The 20,204-nt window shown below is 26.1% G+C and overlaps 3 protein-coding genes across 7 annotated transcripts in view; 2 read left to right on the top strand and 1 right to left on the bottom strand.

Moving 5' to 3' along the window:
* Positions 1-833: 833 nt before the first annotated feature.
* LOC112602646 (probable cytosolic iron-sulfur protein assembly protein Ciao1) lies at positions 834-10,110 on the top strand. 2 transcript variants are annotated; one of them, XM_025350838.1, is made up of 7 exons: positions 834-1,053; positions 5,632-5,960; positions 7,065-7,173; positions 7,277-7,433; positions 7,526-7,649; positions 7,981-8,119; positions 9,802-10,110. In XM_025350838.1, exons 1-7 carry the CDS (start codon positions 990-992, stop codon positions 10,065-10,067), a joined length of 1,188 nt encoding a protein of 395 aa, XP_025206623.1. In that variant the 5' UTR covers positions 834-989; the 3' UTR covers positions 10,068-10,110. The 2 variants fall into 2 exon arrangements, with proteins under 2 accessions (XP_025206623.1, XP_025206628.1); XM_025350843.1 differs by lacking the exons at positions 5,632-5,960; positions 7,065-7,173; positions 7,277-7,433; ... (1 more) ...; positions 7,981-8,119; positions 9,802-10,110 and adding exons at positions 3,011-3,712; positions 3,782-4,183.
* A 739-nt stretch (positions 10,111-10,849) lies between these two features.
* Positions 10,850-12,634, top strand: LOC112603315 (up-regulated during skeletal muscle growth protein 5). The gene is given in 3 exon segments (XM_025351835.1): positions 10,850-11,860; positions 12,538-12,599; positions 12,601-12,634. Coding segments are annotated over 3 exon segments (180 nt in total). The 5' UTR covers positions 10,850-11,776.
* Positions 12,635-13,352: 718 nt separating this feature from the next.
* The window catches only part of LOC112603314, a 63,771-nt gene continuing 56,919 nt past the window's right edge, over positions 13,353-20,204 (bottom strand). For 3 of the 4 annotated variants that reach the window (XM_025351832.1, XM_025351834.1, XM_025351833.1), the window contains exons 3-9: positions 19,335-19,478; positions 15,792-15,997; positions 14,984-15,703; positions 14,487-14,709; positions 14,251-14,420; positions 13,930-14,158; positions 13,423-13,856 (exon numbers count right to left, since the gene is read on the bottom strand). In XM_025351832.1, the coding sequence (XP_025207617.1) occupies positions 13,423-13,856; positions 13,930-14,158; positions 14,251-14,420; positions 14,487-14,709; positions 14,984-15,703; positions 15,792-15,997; positions 19,335-19,478 (2,126 nt within the window). Of the gene's footprint in view, positions 13,857-13,929; positions 14,159-14,250; positions 14,421-14,486; positions 14,710-14,983; positions 15,704-15,791; positions 15,998-19,334; positions 19,479-20,204 lie in introns of all 4 variants that reach the window. The other variant, XM_025351831.1, reaches the window with a different exon arrangement.

The raw sequence follows: 20,204 nt of genomic DNA, 5'->3' as shown, positions 1-20,204 counted from the left end.
ATTATAATAAATGATATAAAGTTAATATTTTGATTTTTGGCTGTTAAAAATAATATAATATTATATTGTTTGAAATATTAATCTTGTGTTTTATGCATGTGTAATGTGTATTTTACACAATTATTACATTAAATGTTTTAAATTATAATACATTTGGTACACGTATGTTATTTCAATAAAATTGATTAAGGTATAATAATTAATAACTTATTAATTGTTACCATTTATACATAACCAATAATTGTAGTAAATATTAAATATGTTATACCAGCACTACTTCAAACAATGGCATTTTATCATTTTAATTTTAACTATTCATAATTAATTTTAATTTTCTTCTTATTTTCTTTTTCTTTAAAATTATAGCATGATAAATACCTTGTTCAAGAATATTTTTACATAATCATGTATCATGTGTAATCTTGTAGCAGCATGTGTTTTGTCCAATTTAAACATAATTGATGAATTATTGGAAACGAGCCCAATTTGTGGATACTTGACTATGAGAATGAGATCTCTTACATTTTTTAAATTACTTTCAGCTATCTAATTCATAGCAGACTATTTCCTTGACAACTTTAGAAAATTAAAATTCGCTTACTGGTCATTGGTCAAGTAAAAAAATGGATCGTATATATTCGTAATTCGTATGTTTCTTGAAAATACAAATTCCTTAATCCTGGATCAACGATGGCACGTCGCGCCAATAATTATTAATCAAAAATATTGTGTGCGCGATGCGTCGTAGAGGCAACACTGATTTATCGTAATATTCATATATATAATGTGATAAATTTAATTTGCTCAATGATAATAATGTAAGATCAGTTATCACAAACTCACATGTGTAAAGAGAACCTCTGAATCTCATTATATAATATTGTATTATATATTGTGGATTTGTGGTTTAACGTTTTGACACTTAATTTTAAATTAACGTCATAAACGCGTTACGAATAATTCAAGTTTTGTCTTCAACTGTATTATTTATGATCTCAAAACTTAATCTCCGTTGCCTATTAAACAGCTACAGAAGCTTCACTTTTGTTAAAGGTAAACTGTAATTATAATTTCTTATTCTTGTGCCAATTATAATTACTAAATGATGTAAACTGATTTTTGATTTTTTAACAATTTTGCATCTGTTTAAATATCTTTTATAATGCATTACCCAGATAAAGGAGGTACTATCATCATGAAGCATTGTAAAAATGTATTTTTTACTATATATTATTACATTATAAGAATTGAGTAGGTAATTTTAGTATTTAATTGTGAACCATCTACACAATGTGTTTATGTTTGAAGATATTGAATTATGTATTTATTTATTCAACTTGGAAGCTATATGAAATAAAATTGATTACGCGCTAAAAAAATTAAAAATTTACAAATTTATATATATATAATCCACAAACTCAGTTATTTTAGAAAGAATAGTTTTACTAGTTTGGACAGAATTTTAGAAGGTTAAATACATGTGTTAAATAATTTAGTATGAAATACATAAATACCTTAATATACTTGGTATTTTAAATAATGAAAGTAAAAATTAAGTAGATCCACAAACAACACATTATATTTAACACACTTGAAATAAACAACATTTTATGACAATAACAACTTTATCATCATTCAAATGCTATAATTGTAAAATAATCTGTAGCAGTTATATATTTATGACAATTTAAATAAGGTATTTGAGTATTTATTTTATTAATTTTTTTGGATTGACAATATTTTATTTTCTATTTTACCAATCACCACAACTAAAATACATCATAAGTCATGCATTTTAGGTGTTTATTGTGGAAATTTGCAATAATATACATTTTATGTAAAACATGCAAAATAAATAACTAACCATTTTATTTATTATGACGTAATTTTTGGACATTTCAAACTAAAGCAATTATTATCAGATATTATAAAAATAAAGAATATGCAATGCATAAAAATCCTGGCCTTAGTTTTAATTATTTTTATAATATAAAAAAATATATGAAATGTGGGTGTAACATAAACATTAAAACACCAATTTAATTTTTTTTTTAGATATAGATATTAAATACACAATACACAAGTTTGAATAAAGTTTATCAATATTGTTTATATATTATGAATGACTGAATTCATATCATGTAAGCCTGGGAAAAAATACTACCAACAATATTGGGACATAAATGTTTAACAGATGTAAGGCCCAATCATGTCCATTTCGTATATGCCTTTAAATTCCCTAAAGTATCATTAAAACATGTATGTCTCCAAATATGTGGTAGCATTGATTATATATACTAGGCACTAACTATAAAATATTACAAATAACCACTACTCAATGAATACATATTTTTTTTATTTTTTATTAAATTTAGAAAATTATGTATTTATTGTAACTTGCATAACTAATTACTATGTAAAATCTTATCATTGTTATTTTTATAATATCGTTGATTATATATAGGATATGTTTTTTTGGAAAATTCAATTTAAATTAAAATGTAAAAAAAAAATATGTGTATTAATTTCAAAAACCAATTTTATAGTAATATACATAATAATTTTTCAGTATTTTATCTATAACAGAAATAATTATTGTATCAGTCCAAAATTTATGTAGGTAATTAATTTTACATATTACTTGGTCATTATTGAGATTCATGTTAGATGCATGCCATTGGAAAAATATCTTTAAGTGAAAACAAAAAAATTATTTTGTTCTTAATCTGTTCATGTAATTTTTACTGAAAAATTAATCATTTTATATTGTGAGATTGACAGTCATAATAAACATAAAAGTTAATTGCATTTTTTTATTTTAAATAACAGTGTCCAAAATGAATAATCTTTATTTTATCTGAGATCTAAATATAAGTGAATTTAGTGTAGATATAATACAAAACAATAAGTATATATTAATTTATTAGGTCTTAGAACTTCTTATTATTATTTTTAATATTTTAAAAGCTGTCATATTTATTAAATTATATTTTGAAATTTTTATTTGCAGAATAATAATTTTCTAAAATGACTGGAAAATTAAAAGCTATTTGTACATTAAAAGGACATTCTGGTATCGTATGGAATACATCATGGCATCCAAAAGGACAGATGTTGGCTTCCTGTGGCGAAGATAAAACCATCAGACTGTGGAATTTTAAGGATGGTGATAAAAGTACATTAAAGTGTTTACTGGCTGATGGTCATCAGCGTACTGTCAGAGCAATTGCATGGTCATATTGCGGTCAAAGTTTAGCATCAGCAAGTTTTGATGCCACCATAGCTATTTGGGATAACAAATCTGGACAGTTTGAATGTAATGCAACACTAGAAGGTCATGAAAATGAAGTTAAAAGTGTGGCATGGTCTAGATCAGGCTCAATGTTGGCGACTTGTAGCCGTGATAAATCTGTATGGGTATGGGAAGTTTGGGAGGATAATGAATACGAATGTGCAGCTGTTTTAAATGCACATTCACAAGATGTTAAGAAAGTAGTATGGCATCCTCACGAAGATATTTTGGCATCTGCTAGTTATGATAACAGTGTTAAGTTGTATATGGAAGATGCATCAGACAAAGATTGGACTTGTGTGGGTACTTTAAGCTCACACACATCAACTGTTTGGAGTTTAGCATTTGACAAGACTGGTGATCGAATTGTGACTAGTAGTGATGATCGTACTTTAAAGATATGGCAAAAATATCTCCCTGGTAAATAAAAAAAAAATTTTTTTTTAATTGTTTTAAACATTATAAATTTAATATCATATTTTATTTCAGGAAACCCTGAAGGAATTTCCGTTAAAGATGGAAATTTTGTGTACAAATGTGTATGCACAATTAGTGGATTTCATACAAGACCAATTTATGATGTTACTTGGTGCCATTTGACAGATCTAATTGCCACGGCATGTGGTGACAATTCTATAAGAATATTTAAAGAAGAAGATTTATCTGACCGTAATCAACCTTCATTTTCATGTATTTCAAATGTGAGTGAAGCTCATTTACAGGATATAAATTCTGTTCAGTGGAATCCTGTAGTTAAAGGTGTTTTAGCATCTTGCAGTGATGATGGGTTGGTAAAAATTTGGAAAATGGAATCAATATAAGACTATCCTAAAAATATTTAACTTTGTTTAATACTTTAATCTTTGTAATGTTATTATATCATTGTATTGTATAGAAATTGTAATTTTAATTCAAAATATATTTTTAATGTATGTTATATGGGATAATTATTTAAAAATTAAAATTAAAAAACGACTAAAAATATGTATTATAATTATTATTAAGCCTGATAGAACTTCTCAATAAGAGACTATTATAGTTGTATTTATAGGTGTGTCTATAGTAGGTTACTGGGCTGCTCCTGTAATTGTTGAAAAGCGCCGATCAACCGAGTTTTAAGCTATATTATAACTTTTATTTAAAAAAATATGTCTTATGCATTGTTTATTCTGTTAATCACATGTATAGTCAAAGAATGTCTCCGTCCATTTATGAATTTATAATTGTTATCGCTTATCACAATATTGTGTAAGTGGGTTGCCAACCGGAAGTATGAATTATTTTTAAAACAATTGAAGGCAAATAATTATCATAGTCTATATCTGTTAATGCAGCATGGACTGATAGAGCAGACTCTACCCAACTTCAGAAAAACCTAGTCTATAAAGCCTACAAAAAGAAAACTTATGCTCTGATACATGCATCTTATAAATTAAAATATTTGTATTGTTCAGTATTCATCTTATTATTAAATACATTATCTACTATTTTAATCATATTGTTATTCTATTCACTTACATATCATATACTCTGTTTATTATATTATGTATAGGTGCCTAATTATAGAATTTATTAAATACCATTAATATTTATTAAAACTATTACAATAGTGTCTGTTTGAATATTCATTATCAGGTCAATAATGTGATAATTTAAAATTTCGGTAACTAAATTAATTTTGGTATAATCTAGGGTTCTAAAATCTAAATGAATAATATTTTTTGAGTTAAATAGATACTGAAAATACTTTAAATACTCTATATTATCTATGACAAATAGATAATACAGAATTTCTTAAAATTATATAAAAATTTCATTGGGGAGACTAACCTCCCTCCTTCAAAAAAAATTACGACATTGGGTATATGATAGGGCATTAAGACTTTTTTCCGTTCATTAAGATTGCGCTGCTCTTAAGTTTGGCTACCGCTAGGCGCTAAAATAAATTTCGCAATAAATATTGTCATATAATATACGTTATATAAATTTATACTTACATGTACGTTTGTATGACGTACTGTTTAATTCATATCCACACCTCGTGGAAAAGGTAATAGAGAGTTTGCGTACCGCAGCATCCAAATAGTGGGTGCATGTGTATACCTATATAAAGTGACTTACTCAACGACGAGGTAAATACACTCGATACCTACTCACTAAATACAGCAGAGTTTTTGTTAGGTACCTCTTCCAACTATTACTTTTTTTAATCGAATCGCATGCATCAGCGTATCTAATGATTCTAATATAATATATTTTTAGTCTAAGTCAACGATTAATAATGAAAATTTTGTTACGTCCATATGAATTACAATTTTTTAAATAACAATTTTCTACAGCAACGTCAGCAACTGCGTCACGTCCTGGAAGTCACCTTTGCAGGACTATAAATCGTTGTTCCGCGACCGACCAAAGGAGTATGGCGACACTGACGGAAGTCGTCTCAACATTGAAGAAGATGGCACCGTTGTCTCTGGCTGAGTCTTGGGACAATGTTGGTTTATTGGTGGAACCGGAAGTCCGAAAACCCGTCGGCCGCGTTTTCCTTACCAACGATCTAACCGAGGATGTGCTTGAAGAAGCCGTGAGTGTCGACACCGATCTCATCATTTCCTATCATCCACCAGTGTTCGCTCCGTTCAAAAGAATTACTTCGGACGCCTGGAAGGTACGTATATTTGCTTTTATTTTAATTTTCGTTCAAAAATAAGATTAGTAAATGTATACATTTTTAGAAATTCAATAACATTATGACTAAATGACTAGTTAATTATCGTTATAAAAAAAATGGCTTACCTCGATGAGTAATTTACTGCTCCTAATGAGGTGATAAAAAATGCAACTAATTCGCTATGCTATGTCGTGTACACTATTTTAATGAAAATTCATTGTCGTATTACAATGTTTAAGAACTCAAAGTTATTATTTAACGTATTTTGTAAAATTTTTTGTATATTTTGATATCTAAACATACTAAATTTGATTGTTTTTATTTTGGGGACACTGCTATATCGTTACAAAACACATATGAGTATGTATAGTATACCTATGATGCAGAAATGTATCAATATAGTTTTTAAACATGTTTGGGGTGTTTTACATCACATTTACTCTAAAAAGTATTTCGATAATCATTCTATATTTGTTGTAACCAACTATAAGTATCTGCAGGTATATTACGAATAGTAAGATAATATGCTTAATAATTCACAGTTGACTAGATAATCTGCAAATCACAAAAATATCCATTTTTAACTATTATTTATTCAAATTTAAATTATATTTTAATATAAAAATAATATATGTATATGATAAATCTAACTTTATTTATATGTTATTATTAAAATTCTTTGCTAAACATAACACAAAAAAATCAATGCAGAATATTAATAACATAATTTATTAATGGGAACTTTTTTTTTATCGAATTCTAATTAAATATTTTAAAAATAGGAATTCATATTGAAAAAACTGTAGTCGATACTACAAAATTACATTAACATTTGCTTACAGTAATAAAATTTTCGATAAAAAAAAAGTTGAAAATTTCAAAGTATAAAAAAAAAATGTTTGTTTATCGTTTAAACCATATAAAACTAAGTTAAAACTAAAATATATTAGTTAAATAACTAACGTTTTTTTATATACAACTGGTAAAACAGCCATTTTTAATTATATCTATTCGCCATGGTGATAATATGGAATATAAAGAATCGGACACATATAGATAGGTTCTTACTGTATTTTATATGTTTTTCATGTTTATTTGTAGAGTCGTATCGTTAGTCGATGTCTTAGTCGAGGAATTGCCATTTATTCCCCTCATACTTCGTGGGACGCTGTGGAAAATGGCTTAACTGATTGGTTGATAAGTTGTTTTGGTAAGAATATACAGTTTTTTTTTTCTATCGAATAATTGAATTTTTACTATGGCGAATTTATTTCGTAACGAAATCAGTTAAATGAGTTATGACATTTTCATAGATGGTACAGTGTCTACAATACAACCGCTAAACATAAATCCAGAATTTAGCCATGTTGTAACTCTATCGGCGTCACTGAGCGATAATACTCCATTAAGTGGAATAGAAATCAAAGCTATTGTGGAATCATCAGACTTTCAAGCCGACAAACATTTCAAGTAAATTAGCAATTCAGTTTTTAGTGTTACAATGCTGGTACCTAAGAATTTATGTTATTGATTAACATTTTGTGGAATATTTTTTTTTACAGAGTTGTACACTACAATAATTCTCAACTTCAAGTGTTATGCAACTCGAGTTCTTTATTGACGCTAAATAAAGTTGCCAAATCTTCAAAATGCAATCTTTTTTTTTACGCAAACAAAAATGAATCGGTTAGTATACCTCTATACGCAAGTTACAATGCAATATGCAGCCAGTCTTTTATAATATAAAATAAGACTAAGTATGTTCTAAAAACTAAAAACTAATAAATAAATTAAAATATTAAAAATATATTTGCACATTTTGCCATTAAATACTGTATATTCAATAAATTTACTTTAACCCGTGAAACTCAAATAGATATGGACTTAAAAATATAGTTTTTGTTTTAATTAGTTTTTCTAATCATTAAAAATTGAATATATACTTAGCATATTATTTTTCAGTATGAGAACAATCAAAATAAAAAATAAATAATAATAACAAAATTAATTTTTTCAGTTGCCGTCATCTAATATGGGCGCCGGTCGTTATTGTCAATTTAGAAACGAGTTGACAATCAATGCTGCTATTGAAAAGATTAAATGTCATTTGGGTGTCGATAATTTAATGATAGCGTTAGCCAGAGGATCGACATTAGGTAAATCACAAATTTTTTTACATACTTTTTCATATTTTATGTAAGTACTTAAATACTTATATAATCAATAGTGTACAGGCATCGTAACCCATAGGCCATAAGGAATATATAGTCACAATTCTATAAATCTGAAATTTGTAAGGATTCTAAATGTTCTGTACGATGTATCAGTTTTTAAGGCTATTGAACGATTGAGAACTTTATACCTTTTTGGTCGAACGATTGTGAACACTTCAAATTAATAAAGAACTTACCGCTGACCCAAAATATCCAAAAAATAATATGATTGAGAACGAATTTACGTGCAACGTTGCTATATTCTTTATTTGGCTTTTGAAAAATTCAGTATACATAAAATAAATATTCTTGAAAAAAGTCATAAATTAATAATTATAATCGTATACAAATAAACGCCTAATAATATGTAATATATAATATGAATAAAAAATTTAAAATACGAAGAACTTATAAAAATATCTAATACCTGTGTAGTATATATTATATGTATAAAAAAAATATATAAAATTGCAGAACTTATAAAATTATGAAATATATATGTATAAAAATGAAATAAATATAATATTTTGTAATGAAAACTTAATTACCTATATATCAGTTATAGTAGGATAGTTTAAGCCAACGCATACTTTAAATATTTTAATAATAATTATTGGAATTTTTATTTCACACATACCACATATATTTACTATGAATTTTAAGTATTTTATCCTTTTTTTTTTTTTTTTTTTTTTTTTTTGGTATTTCTTTTTTTGTTATTCTGTATTGTAGCTATTTTCAATATTGTTTCTATTTGAGTTTCAATTAGAACTTAAGTAACTATATATATATTGCTGGATGAGAGCTGTAAAATTGACTATTATATCATTCTCTCATATTTAGTATTTAAGTTACTATTAATATCCGGCTAATCCGATAAAAGTCCAACATATATCAACAGATTATTGATTACATTTGGCCACGTCGGAAAAAATAAAAAACTCGAGCGTTCTCAATCATAATACCAAAAATAATGTTCTCAATCGTATTTTATCGAAATTTAATGTTCAATAACAACACAAATTACGTATTATTATAAATATATTATACGTATAAATGCCAAAATAAAATATGACACATCTTAAATTAACAAAGTCCCTTAACCCCTCGGATCCGTGGTCGACAATATTACAAAAGATGTATGAGTATAATCTGACATATTTAATGCAAATCAACTCACACTTTACAGATTATTATCAAAAAATGGTACCTACCAGATAATGTGGGTTTTATTTATTTAGTCAATTTACAATCATTAAAATTTGTTTAAAACATGTTTGTTATTTAATCATGGTAATTTGATTTTGATTTAATACTCTCGTCATTTTTGGTATATGGTGTTAAATTAAATCCAATTTAACACATTTTGATTTTAAAGTATTACATCAGCACAAATATCAAGATTTGGATTGAAAATTTAACATTATTTTTTTTTTTTTCAAAAACAAAACTATACTTGTTCAACTATTATTGTAATAGTTGAACACGTAATAGTATTACTTATATGTATAAAAACATCAAAATGTTCAGTTTTTTTAGCGATTGAAATAATTCATATCATAATTTATTATGTTCTCGTATATTATAATAATATTATGTGTTTTTGTCACCTGCGCGTTTTACAGAATCGACGATCGACTCGGCCGCTGCCGTGGCCGGTTCGGGGGCGTCCGTGTTGCGCGGCGTTGACGCCGGTTTGTACTTGACCGGCGAGATGTCTCACCACGATGTGCTGGACGCCGTGCACAACAAGGTAACGGTTGTACTGGCCAATCACAGCAACACCGAGCGAAACTACTTGAACGTGTTCGCCGGCCGACTATTGGAGGAAATGCCACAGTTGAACGTTCACGTTTCGAAAGTCGACCGAGACCCGTTGATGTTCGTTTGATAATTATGATAATAAATGAATTACCACGGTATCGTGCACAATATTTCCGTTCGTTTTTCATTTGTATTTCATTTATTTTTACCTTGGATTAAAAAAAAAAAAAAAAAAAAAACAATACAGAAGCTAATAATTACCTAGTTAAAATGAATTACATTATCAGGTGTAATAGTTTAGGTATATACATATATTATATTTAAAATATAAATCGTGCCATTATTAGATCCATTATATAAGATTGATAATAATAATACATTGAAGTATAGAATTGATATGTATCCCGCAGTATTTCGAATTCTACCAAAAATTATGAAACTAAAATAGGCTATTTCATCAGGTACAGTTACAAATTATTATAACACGGCGTAATGGGTATACAATAAAGATACCATGCGACCGCGAATTCGTTTTTCTAGTATTTAGCATTAGCACTTTAGCAGATAACTATTATTGTTGTGCATAAAAATTAAATTCAAACTTTCCAAACAAATCCATTTTGTGTTATTAATCAAAAATTGAAGTACAACACAATATTATTATTATTATATATATAATATGAATATTATACGTTTATATATGTACTTATGTGCATACTTATAAATATGCAGTTGTAACCTAAAAATTATCTCACATACTAAAATAGCATTTTAATAATTTTGTAATAAGATTTAACCATTTAATAAAAATATTATAAATTCACATTTATAATATTTCACCACACTTTACATAATATTAATACATAGATAAACTAAATATTTTGCAATAGCATTGTTTTATAGGTCATAATACTCTCTCTTATTAGTTATAACACTCATAAACTTTATTTCTTATGTAATAACCAATATAAAACTCCTGTTTATACTTCTACAGAACATCTTCAGGGTAGTCTAAATGTCAAAACGTAATATGATACAGAAAATTATACCCGGTTATAAGTTATCTACTTATCTTTAGTCCTGGGATACCGGTTTAGTACTGGAACAAATGTCTGGAATAAGAGTCTTTTAATTTTAAAAACTATAGAAATGCATGTTCACAGAAATGACGTATTGACGTATATATATTCGCAAAAAACAATGTAATAAAATGTTAATTTTTATTATCGATGGGGCTGACGAGACTTGTTTTCTACATTCTACGTATTATACGTACTTATTTAATATATATTTATAAGCTATAACCTTGTAGATACTAGACATACCGAAATAGCAAATACAAGACATAATATGAAAAATGTAAGTAAATAATTCGTATTCAATATACAACCGTCAACTGTAAAAAATCATCACTGAATTGTAAGTACTAATTTACTTTAACGAAAAATAGTGAAAAAAAAATTGGTAAAACCGTGGTTAATACACCGAGACTAGGTCATCGTTGAGGGTGTATCAAGTAAGCACGATGTATTACAGGTAGGTACTATTACAGTATTACCATTATATTTATAAAATATTAATATAGTACTCTATGGTAATTGTGAATCGACTAATCCGATATATATTTTGTTGAATTGTTCGATTAAACTTGCATTTCAATAATTCAATTTTTTAGGATCTTGCGAAATCGTGAATCGTACTTGAATTAAATCCCACAACGCAACTGTGAGTCTTTGATCGCATTTATTATAGTGAAAAGAAATAAGAAAACCTTTTCCAATATCGTAATATTGTTTAGTATTATTACAAGAGAATTTACTTACAAATTGAAACAAAATGACAACCGATGTTCCGGAAGAAAAACACCTAACAGGGATCCATAAGTACTTCAACACAACGACCATAAACGGTCGAGTGAATGTAAGTATACCAGTATGCAGTGCGTTTTTTCAAGAACATTTTTAACGTACAAGTTTTAAGATTTTCTTTTTTTGATGTTAAAATAAGAATACGTGAATATTTTCTTAAGAGGGAAGGACTGAAAGAGAGGGGGCTAACAGTCATTTCAAACAAATTCTTCTCAGTATACCTTATATTTATTTTTACATCTCACAAAATTTTTACGTCGTTTTTTATTAATACACAGTCATTGTTACTATTATCCCTGCCCCAATTAAGGATGAAGTGTAGGTAGTTATATAATCACAACTACAAATCGAAAAGGAAATAGACGATTACTTATTGTTTTCTAATTACTATGGTAACATAAAAATTGGTTTTAATGAGCTTTCATTTTAATAATACTTTTACAAATATGTTAAAGTTAACTTTTTCAATAAACTATAAACAAATTTTTTAATACATAGATATCTATATTATGTAATATAAATATCTGTGGTTAATACTGTTAATAGTAAAATAATTATTCAAATATAATAAGAATCTAATTCATTAGGTATCAAATAAGTTAAAGTTAATTAAAATTTAAAAAAAAATTTATATTGTATGTACCTGTCACATAACCTTTAAATAAGTATTTTAAATTATTAATTATGATCAAATGACATACTTGGAATTCCAATTATTCTATTACATAGATTTCCTGTGCTACATTTGCAACACTAGGAATATTTTTGCTGTACTTGAAATTCAAATCAAAACCAGAAAAACCACAGAACAAGCAATGAAAAATAAATACACAATAAGTTATTTATTTTTGTAATTTTTTTTTTTATATATATATAAATAATATATATAGTGGTTTTCATCTTTCAAAATTCTATTTAGAAAACAAAAAAAAAATATATATATATGCAATAATGAAAATAATAATTGGTACTTTTTTGTATTAAATATAATTATTTACTAAAATAATATGGTTTTAAAAATTATTATATTATTTACAAAAGCAAATTGAAATGTATTAAAAGTATACGTTTAATTTTATAGTAAAACGCGCAAGTTTTTAAAAACCTGTTAAAACAAATGTAGTGTCTCCTATCAACTTAAATGCCCCTTAGATAAAAATATAAATCAAGAAGTTATCACAGCTTCTACATGTGTTTTAAGTGGCATTCTGTTGTGCCTACGCTCTTAAAAATAATTATAATTTAAATATATAACTCTAGACATATTTTTTTCATTGTAAAATAATTTTTTTAAAGTACATTAAGAGAAAATAAAAAAATACTTGTATAATTGAATAATTCAATGTTTAAATTAGTCAAACGTTTCTTAATTATTATTTACACAATAATGTTCATCTACATTTGGGTATACTTATAATTGTTAATTAATATAGAAATATTTTTATCATCAAGAAATAAAACAATTATTTACATATTTAAAAATATTTCTCATAGTTTATTATTTGAGAATAGCTAAATATAGAAAAAAAAAAATTGTGTAAATGTAAATGCTTAGAAAATTAGATGACGTATATTTTAAAGTAAAAAAAAATAAAATTAAGGTTTTATTAAAATTTAAACCACAGACTCTATCTGTTTTATTTCTTGCAATGGTGGCTTATTTGGCGTAGGAGCTGTTTCAATGATAGTGGGGACCTGATGATGATGATGGTGTGTGTTGTCTTCCTCTTCATCATCTTCTTCATCATCCTCATCGATTGGTGTCAGCGCATCATCATCGTCTTGAGGCAGGGCCATCTGTCTCTGGTCCAAATAACGTTTTAATGGAGCTGCCATAAAACTGGTTATTGCCGAAAGCAGGAAGAATACAGCAGCCATAAAAAATGGCCAGTCATATGATTTTGTGAAGTCATATACTGCGCCAGCCAATGGTGATCCAATAATTGCAGCAGCTCCACGGAATAATATCAAAAGACCAAAAGCATTTGTAAGCTTATCCAGACCCAATAGATCCACAAGAATAATGGATGTTAATGATATGTAGCCAGCTAGAATATAATAAATATATTTTGGTTAAATTGCATAAATTATGTGATTTCATTTTGGTCTATTAATACTCACAGACTGCAATTCCAAAAAAGATTGCCATTATAACATAATGAGTATAGGTGACACAAAAAGGTGTTGCAGCAACAGCAGCCGTACTAATTAATAAACATATATTATTGAGGAACAGGGAATCAACCCAAGGGAAATCAGCAACAAAACCACAGACTACACGTCCAATGGTATTGGTTATACCAATAATGGACAGTAGGAATGACGCTTGACTTGAATCAATACTTGAACTCTAAAGGTTTATCAAATAAAGACAATTAAATAAAAAAAAAACCTTGGTTATGTCAATTATTTTTTGTTTTTTAATGGGCTATCAAAACTTACAGATTCTTTGGCAGCATCTACTAAATACACAAAAGGTACATAGAGTCCAGCCATGCCAAACACGTTGCTAATGCCAATAATCATAAATACAGGATCTTTAAGTAAACTTGTGTCCATCATCGAAGACAATACAGAGTTAATAGATTCTGGTAAAAATGGACAGCAACCTTCTGCAATACATAATAAATATTTTAGTTGTGTTCTTTCAACTTATAAATAGTTCATATCAAACAGACCATCTATTTCTTCATCATCATCTTTATCGTTATCTTTCATCATGGATTTTGGTAAAGACAAAATACTTTGGCGATAGCTGGCAAGTGATTTTTGTGATCGGTATTCGGGCAAATTCAAAACACTACCCGAATAAAAAATATCTTTTCTGGACATTGGACGCACGGTTTCTTTTCCTCTTATGCTTGTTTTAGATGAAGTGTATCCAATACTGTCTGTATCCACCTATAAATATTAAAAATAAAAATATTTTTAAATTTTTTTAACTATAAATTAATTTTACATCTACATATGAATATTTATATGCCATTTTCCAAGAGAATTTAAACACTCAGAAACTGAAATTAATCGATTGATTTCTAACACAAAAGTATTTTGTGTTAAGAATTATTAATTAAATTAATAATTATTTTTTGTGATTTTTTGAGTGATTATTTTCTCTTGGCAGACAGTGTACATTAATTATTGTTAAATAAATAAGGTATATTGAAACACTAACATTTGACCACATATCTTCAGCGTTATTATTTTTACTACCAAGTATTGATACATTTGATAATCTTAAATGTATAGATTTACGAATATCACCATTTGAATTGAGATTAGGTCGAGACACTTTTATTGGTCCCAAAGTAGGTCGATAACGTTCACTGGCACTAGTTTTGCGAATACGGTCAAAAAATGGCACTGAACCATTTTTTGGCAAACCTTGAACATGAGTTGTGAATGCGGGTTGAGAAGCATTTCTTGGGATGGCAGCTTTCACTTCAGCCAACTCTCCATTTCCATTTGTTTCGCTTGGTTTTTCACCATTTTGTTCAGGTACTTCTGATTTTGAGTTTTCTACTTTATTGTCTTTTTTATCAGATTTAAGATCTCCACTTCCAGCATTGCTAGAACTATTACTAGATCCACTCTGTTCTGGAGCTTTCACTTCTTTGATGGTAGGTAAGACTGCCATGGTTGGTATCGGTGTCATGGGAGATCCAGTGCCACCTACCAATTCATCCAAGTTAAAACTTGAATGAACGCCAGGATCAATGTTTAATGGTAACTTTTGTCTTTTTTCTAATGACCCATCTTTAAGTTGTACAATGAAATATGATCCACCTATCGATCCACGTTCCATTTGCATACGCTTTTCATCTGCCATTCTTTGAAGTAATGGTTTACAGCCTTCATTTGGATATTCTAGAGGCTTCATTAAAGCACCGAATAACTAAAATAAAAATTAAATATTTACATATATATCTAACAAACAGTACAATACTAAACATAGTTCAACAGATATATAAGAACAAACTTACGGTACATGATAGAATCATTCCAGCAAGTATCAAATTTGAAACTTTCCAATCAAAATTTTGGAGAAGCATAGTGGCAAGAGGAGCAAAAGCAAATGTACCAAAACCAGAACCACATACAGCAATACCAGTGGCCAGTGATCTTTTTGTTTCAAAGTAGTATCCAACACATACTACAGCTGGCAAATAAATAAGTCCAAATCCAATACCTAAAAACAACATTAAGTTTTTAATTGTGATAACTTTTTTTTAAAAAAATTTATAGATCCCTAAAAGGTTATCTAAATTAATTTATAAAATTTTAAAGGCATTTTAGAAAAAAATGCTCGGTAAAACCACAAGTATCCACGTTTTAACCAATTTATCCATACTAAACCTAAATGATACAATGTTATACAAACTATTAAAAAAAAAAAAATTATTATAATTACAATAAAATATAAACTTATATTAATTATAAACATATATATTAATATCTAAATATGTATGAGTATGTGTGTGTGTGAATACATTATGTATAAATAAATATTAAAAGTAAAAGTTGTTTTTGACAATTATTATTATTACTTAATACTTATTAAATATATTAAAAATGGCAAACTCAACGATATGATATTTAAGTTCTATTTTTTTCAATCAGTGATGATTCAAGGTTTTTATTATAAAGTATTATATAACAATTTAATAATATATTAACTCGAATTTATTTTATATCAATGTTTTTTACACTCTATTAAATTTTAATAATAAAATCAATTAAAATAATTTTTAATTCACTTGAATTAAATTTTAAGTAAAATAATTAATGAAAAAGAATATAATTTTTTTAAGGCTTACTGAATATTAACAGTATGCCATCCCTAATTAATACAAAATTTTGAATAGAATGAATTTCTAAAATATTTTTATAAAATTAGATTAGCATGTTTTCTGTAGAATTTTATATTTAATAGCCTAGAGAAATATTAAATATGATCAAAATAAGTTTAACAGTATATGAGTAATGAGTTCTAATTTTAATTAATCTTATACTTAGAAATAAAATTGCACGTAAAAAAAAAATATGATATTTAACACATTTGAAATGAAAGAAATTAATATGCTAATTGATAACATTAAAACTATGATTTATATGCATTGTTGTGTTGCTTTTTTTTTTTGTAGTATCTTTTTACAAATTTAATTATTATGTCAAAGAATTGCTTTTTATATTGATATACATGATTTATTTTTTATTCTGCACATTTTAAATTTAAGCACAAAAAATGTATACTTAAATTTCATAAAATAAATAAAATTTTGTCTTTCACAAAAAATATATAAAAATACTATGAAATTATTTAAAAATAAAACTAACAAAAATTATTACGCTTATATAAAGAGTAATTCAATTCAATTTATTTTGAAATTATAAGAAGCTTTTTTTTTCATTTAATAATTAGAAAACATTTGTGAAATGAATAATACAATTGCATATAAATTCTAGCTTTAATTATCATATATCTAACCATATTATAAAAATTATGTAAATTAAGTAAAAATTCATTCTTTATAAAATATTTGTATGTAATAATTTTATAATTATTTAACTTATAATTACCTATTAATAGTTCTTATATTTATAATATGACAAATAATTTCCATCAAATGTAAACAAAACTAATTATATAATGAAATAAAAATAAAAATATTAATAATTTACAAAACTAACAAAAAAAATTTATATTTTATTATTACTGTTAAAATTAGTTTATTATACATCTCCATAATTGTTTGTTTAAATTAATGTATAACAGTATAAATATAGTATTAGTAATTAATTGGCGTGCACACTAATATTCAATAATAAAGAAATAAGATATAAAAAATTAATTTCATTGTTTTTAACTATATTCCAGACAAAAATAGAAATAATTTTAAAAATATTCAGACTTAGTAAAAATTATAGAATTTATATTTTATTTTTAGTAGTTTTGTACATGAAATTTTAAGAAGACGCCGAATCTCACATGTCTCACAAATGTATATCACAAATAAGCATTCAACACAACACTAAAAAGCTTTAAGCATGCACTGAATTAACATAGTCAACCTTAAAGGTAAGAATATTATGTAAATTTAGTATGTTGTAAGACAGAAACAATGCATATGGGTTTGTCATCATCTTAATTTATAAAATTTATAAATCAAAATATTTAAATGTTTTTTACACAAAAACTAGTATAACAGTATTTCTATATAAAATAGATATATAATTTCAGTTATAAATTCTTATATTTAATGAAATTTAAATTGTGTAACCTAAGTTAAACAAAATAATTACAGACCTTTCCTAATAATGGAAACTTCTAATTAAAGTACCCTCTTATAATTGAGTCCATCCATCCATTGTCAATTATTTAGTTCTATTCACTGTAATTCATAATACAGATGGAGACTAAAATATTATGTTTTAAATTAACACAAACATGCCTTTTATGAAAATAATTTTCTCCTAATTAAACATGTTAAAAAAATAATATATTTTAATACATAATTAATCATTTTTATGATTGATATAAATATTTATTTTGAAATAGCCTTCAAATAAATATAAAATATGTAAAAGTTTTATCAAGTAATAACTTAATTTTTGTTATTTATAGCACATGTTCTGAAATTAACAAAATATATTTCTACACAATGTATAATTTATTCTAAAAGCTTTTCATTTTTTTTTTCAATACTATTGAGTAAATTTAATTCTAATTTTCATGCAAAAATAATTAATAAACAAATTGTAAATTATTTAAATTTTACTTTATTGAAACACAGAATAAAATTCAAATTCAAAAATTTTTTTTATCTAATTCATTAAAAATTAAATATTAAGTGTGTGCGCCAAAAATATACATGATTTCTCAAAAAAATAACTGTTTTAATTAATAAGACAACTATATTCATACTACATTATTTAAAATAACTTATTTTAAAAAATCAGTTTTGTGTTTATAATTAAAAGTTGTGATATTACCGGCATATATATATTTTTTTAAAGATATAAAAAAAATTAAAAAAAAAATACATAATATTGGAAATTCGAGACCATGAGAATTGAAAATTCAATGAATCAAAATAAATATAAAATAATCATTATACGAACACTCCCCTAATGACATAAGTTTTTGTAACTAAAAAAAAACTCTTAAAAATTTAAGAAAGTGAAATGTATCAAACAAATCTAATTAAGTGGGGATAAAAAAAACAAAACAAAACAATTAATTGATACTTAAAAATTGTCCTAACGTACCTTTTATCCTAAACAATTATTTTAACCATATGTTAATTTTTTTTTTAGAGTAATCATATATATTTTTTGATATGACGATAGCTGATGTCCGTTGAGGTGGGATGTCGTACCACCTATAAACAAGGCAATGTAACATTCTTTACTCAATTAGGTTAGGTTATCACAGGCCGACAGATTGCATACACGGCTAGTACATTATTACCTGTCCAGCCACCAACATTCATAGAGGTAGCTAGACAATATATTGTATAACTTACCACCCATAAAACCATAAGTGAGCATCAAGACATTGACATTTGGCGATAGAGTGCTGAGCGCAAAGGCTATAGACGCAATGATACTACCCGCAATACACACCACACGACATCCATATTTGTTGGTTAAAGCGCTGACTATAGGACCTGCAAAATGAAAAATTATTGTTAAAAATTAATGGTATGTTGATAGATATATATATTTATAAACATACAGTTCACAGCAGGATAATTTTTGTAAAAACCTGACCAAAATTTAAATTTAAAATTAAATTTTTAAACATTTATCTAAAAACTAATAATATAAAATTATTACTGTTTATTTGATATTAATGTTATAAGTGTTATCATCGCAATGCCTTTATTAGTAGCATGACATAAATGATGTGTCAATATTATTAATATTGCGTCAATGACATCTTATATTTTTTAATTGACTTAAAATAAAATGTAATGGTAAGGAATATACATGCAAATGTAGGATTTATTTTTAATACTTTATTTTTTGAACTAAGGGCATTTTAAAATTTAATAGTTATTTACATTTTTAAAATGCTTATAACTTGCTTCAAAATTAAAATATTAAAGAAAAGCCAAAACGGGTTCTAATATCAATATCTGATGAACAGTCATATTTACTATTAGATTATACTACCAACAGCTAAGATTTTGACAACAATTCATAGTGAAAGGGGGAGAGGGCAAAATTTAGTACTATGACATATGCAATTTTTTTCATTGTTATTTTCTTTATTGTCTAAACGTTTTATAATATTTATCTATGGTAATAAAATTGCTATAAATTATTTTTCAATATTTACATAATATTAAAAGAAATCAATAGTCCTTTAAACTAACTATTCTCCTATCTCC

This window comes from Melanaphis sacchari, unplaced genomic scaffold (genome assembly GCF_002803265.2).
Source record: "Melanaphis sacchari strain LSU unplaced genomic scaffold, SCAv2.0 Contig105_pilon_pilon, whole genome shotgun sequence".
Taxonomy (NCBI): Eukaryota; Metazoa; Arthropoda; class Insecta; order Hemiptera; family Aphididae; genus Melanaphis; species Melanaphis sacchari.
The sequence above is the reverse complement of the archived record's forward strand: the minus strand, read 5'-3'. Positions and strand labels throughout refer to the sequence as shown.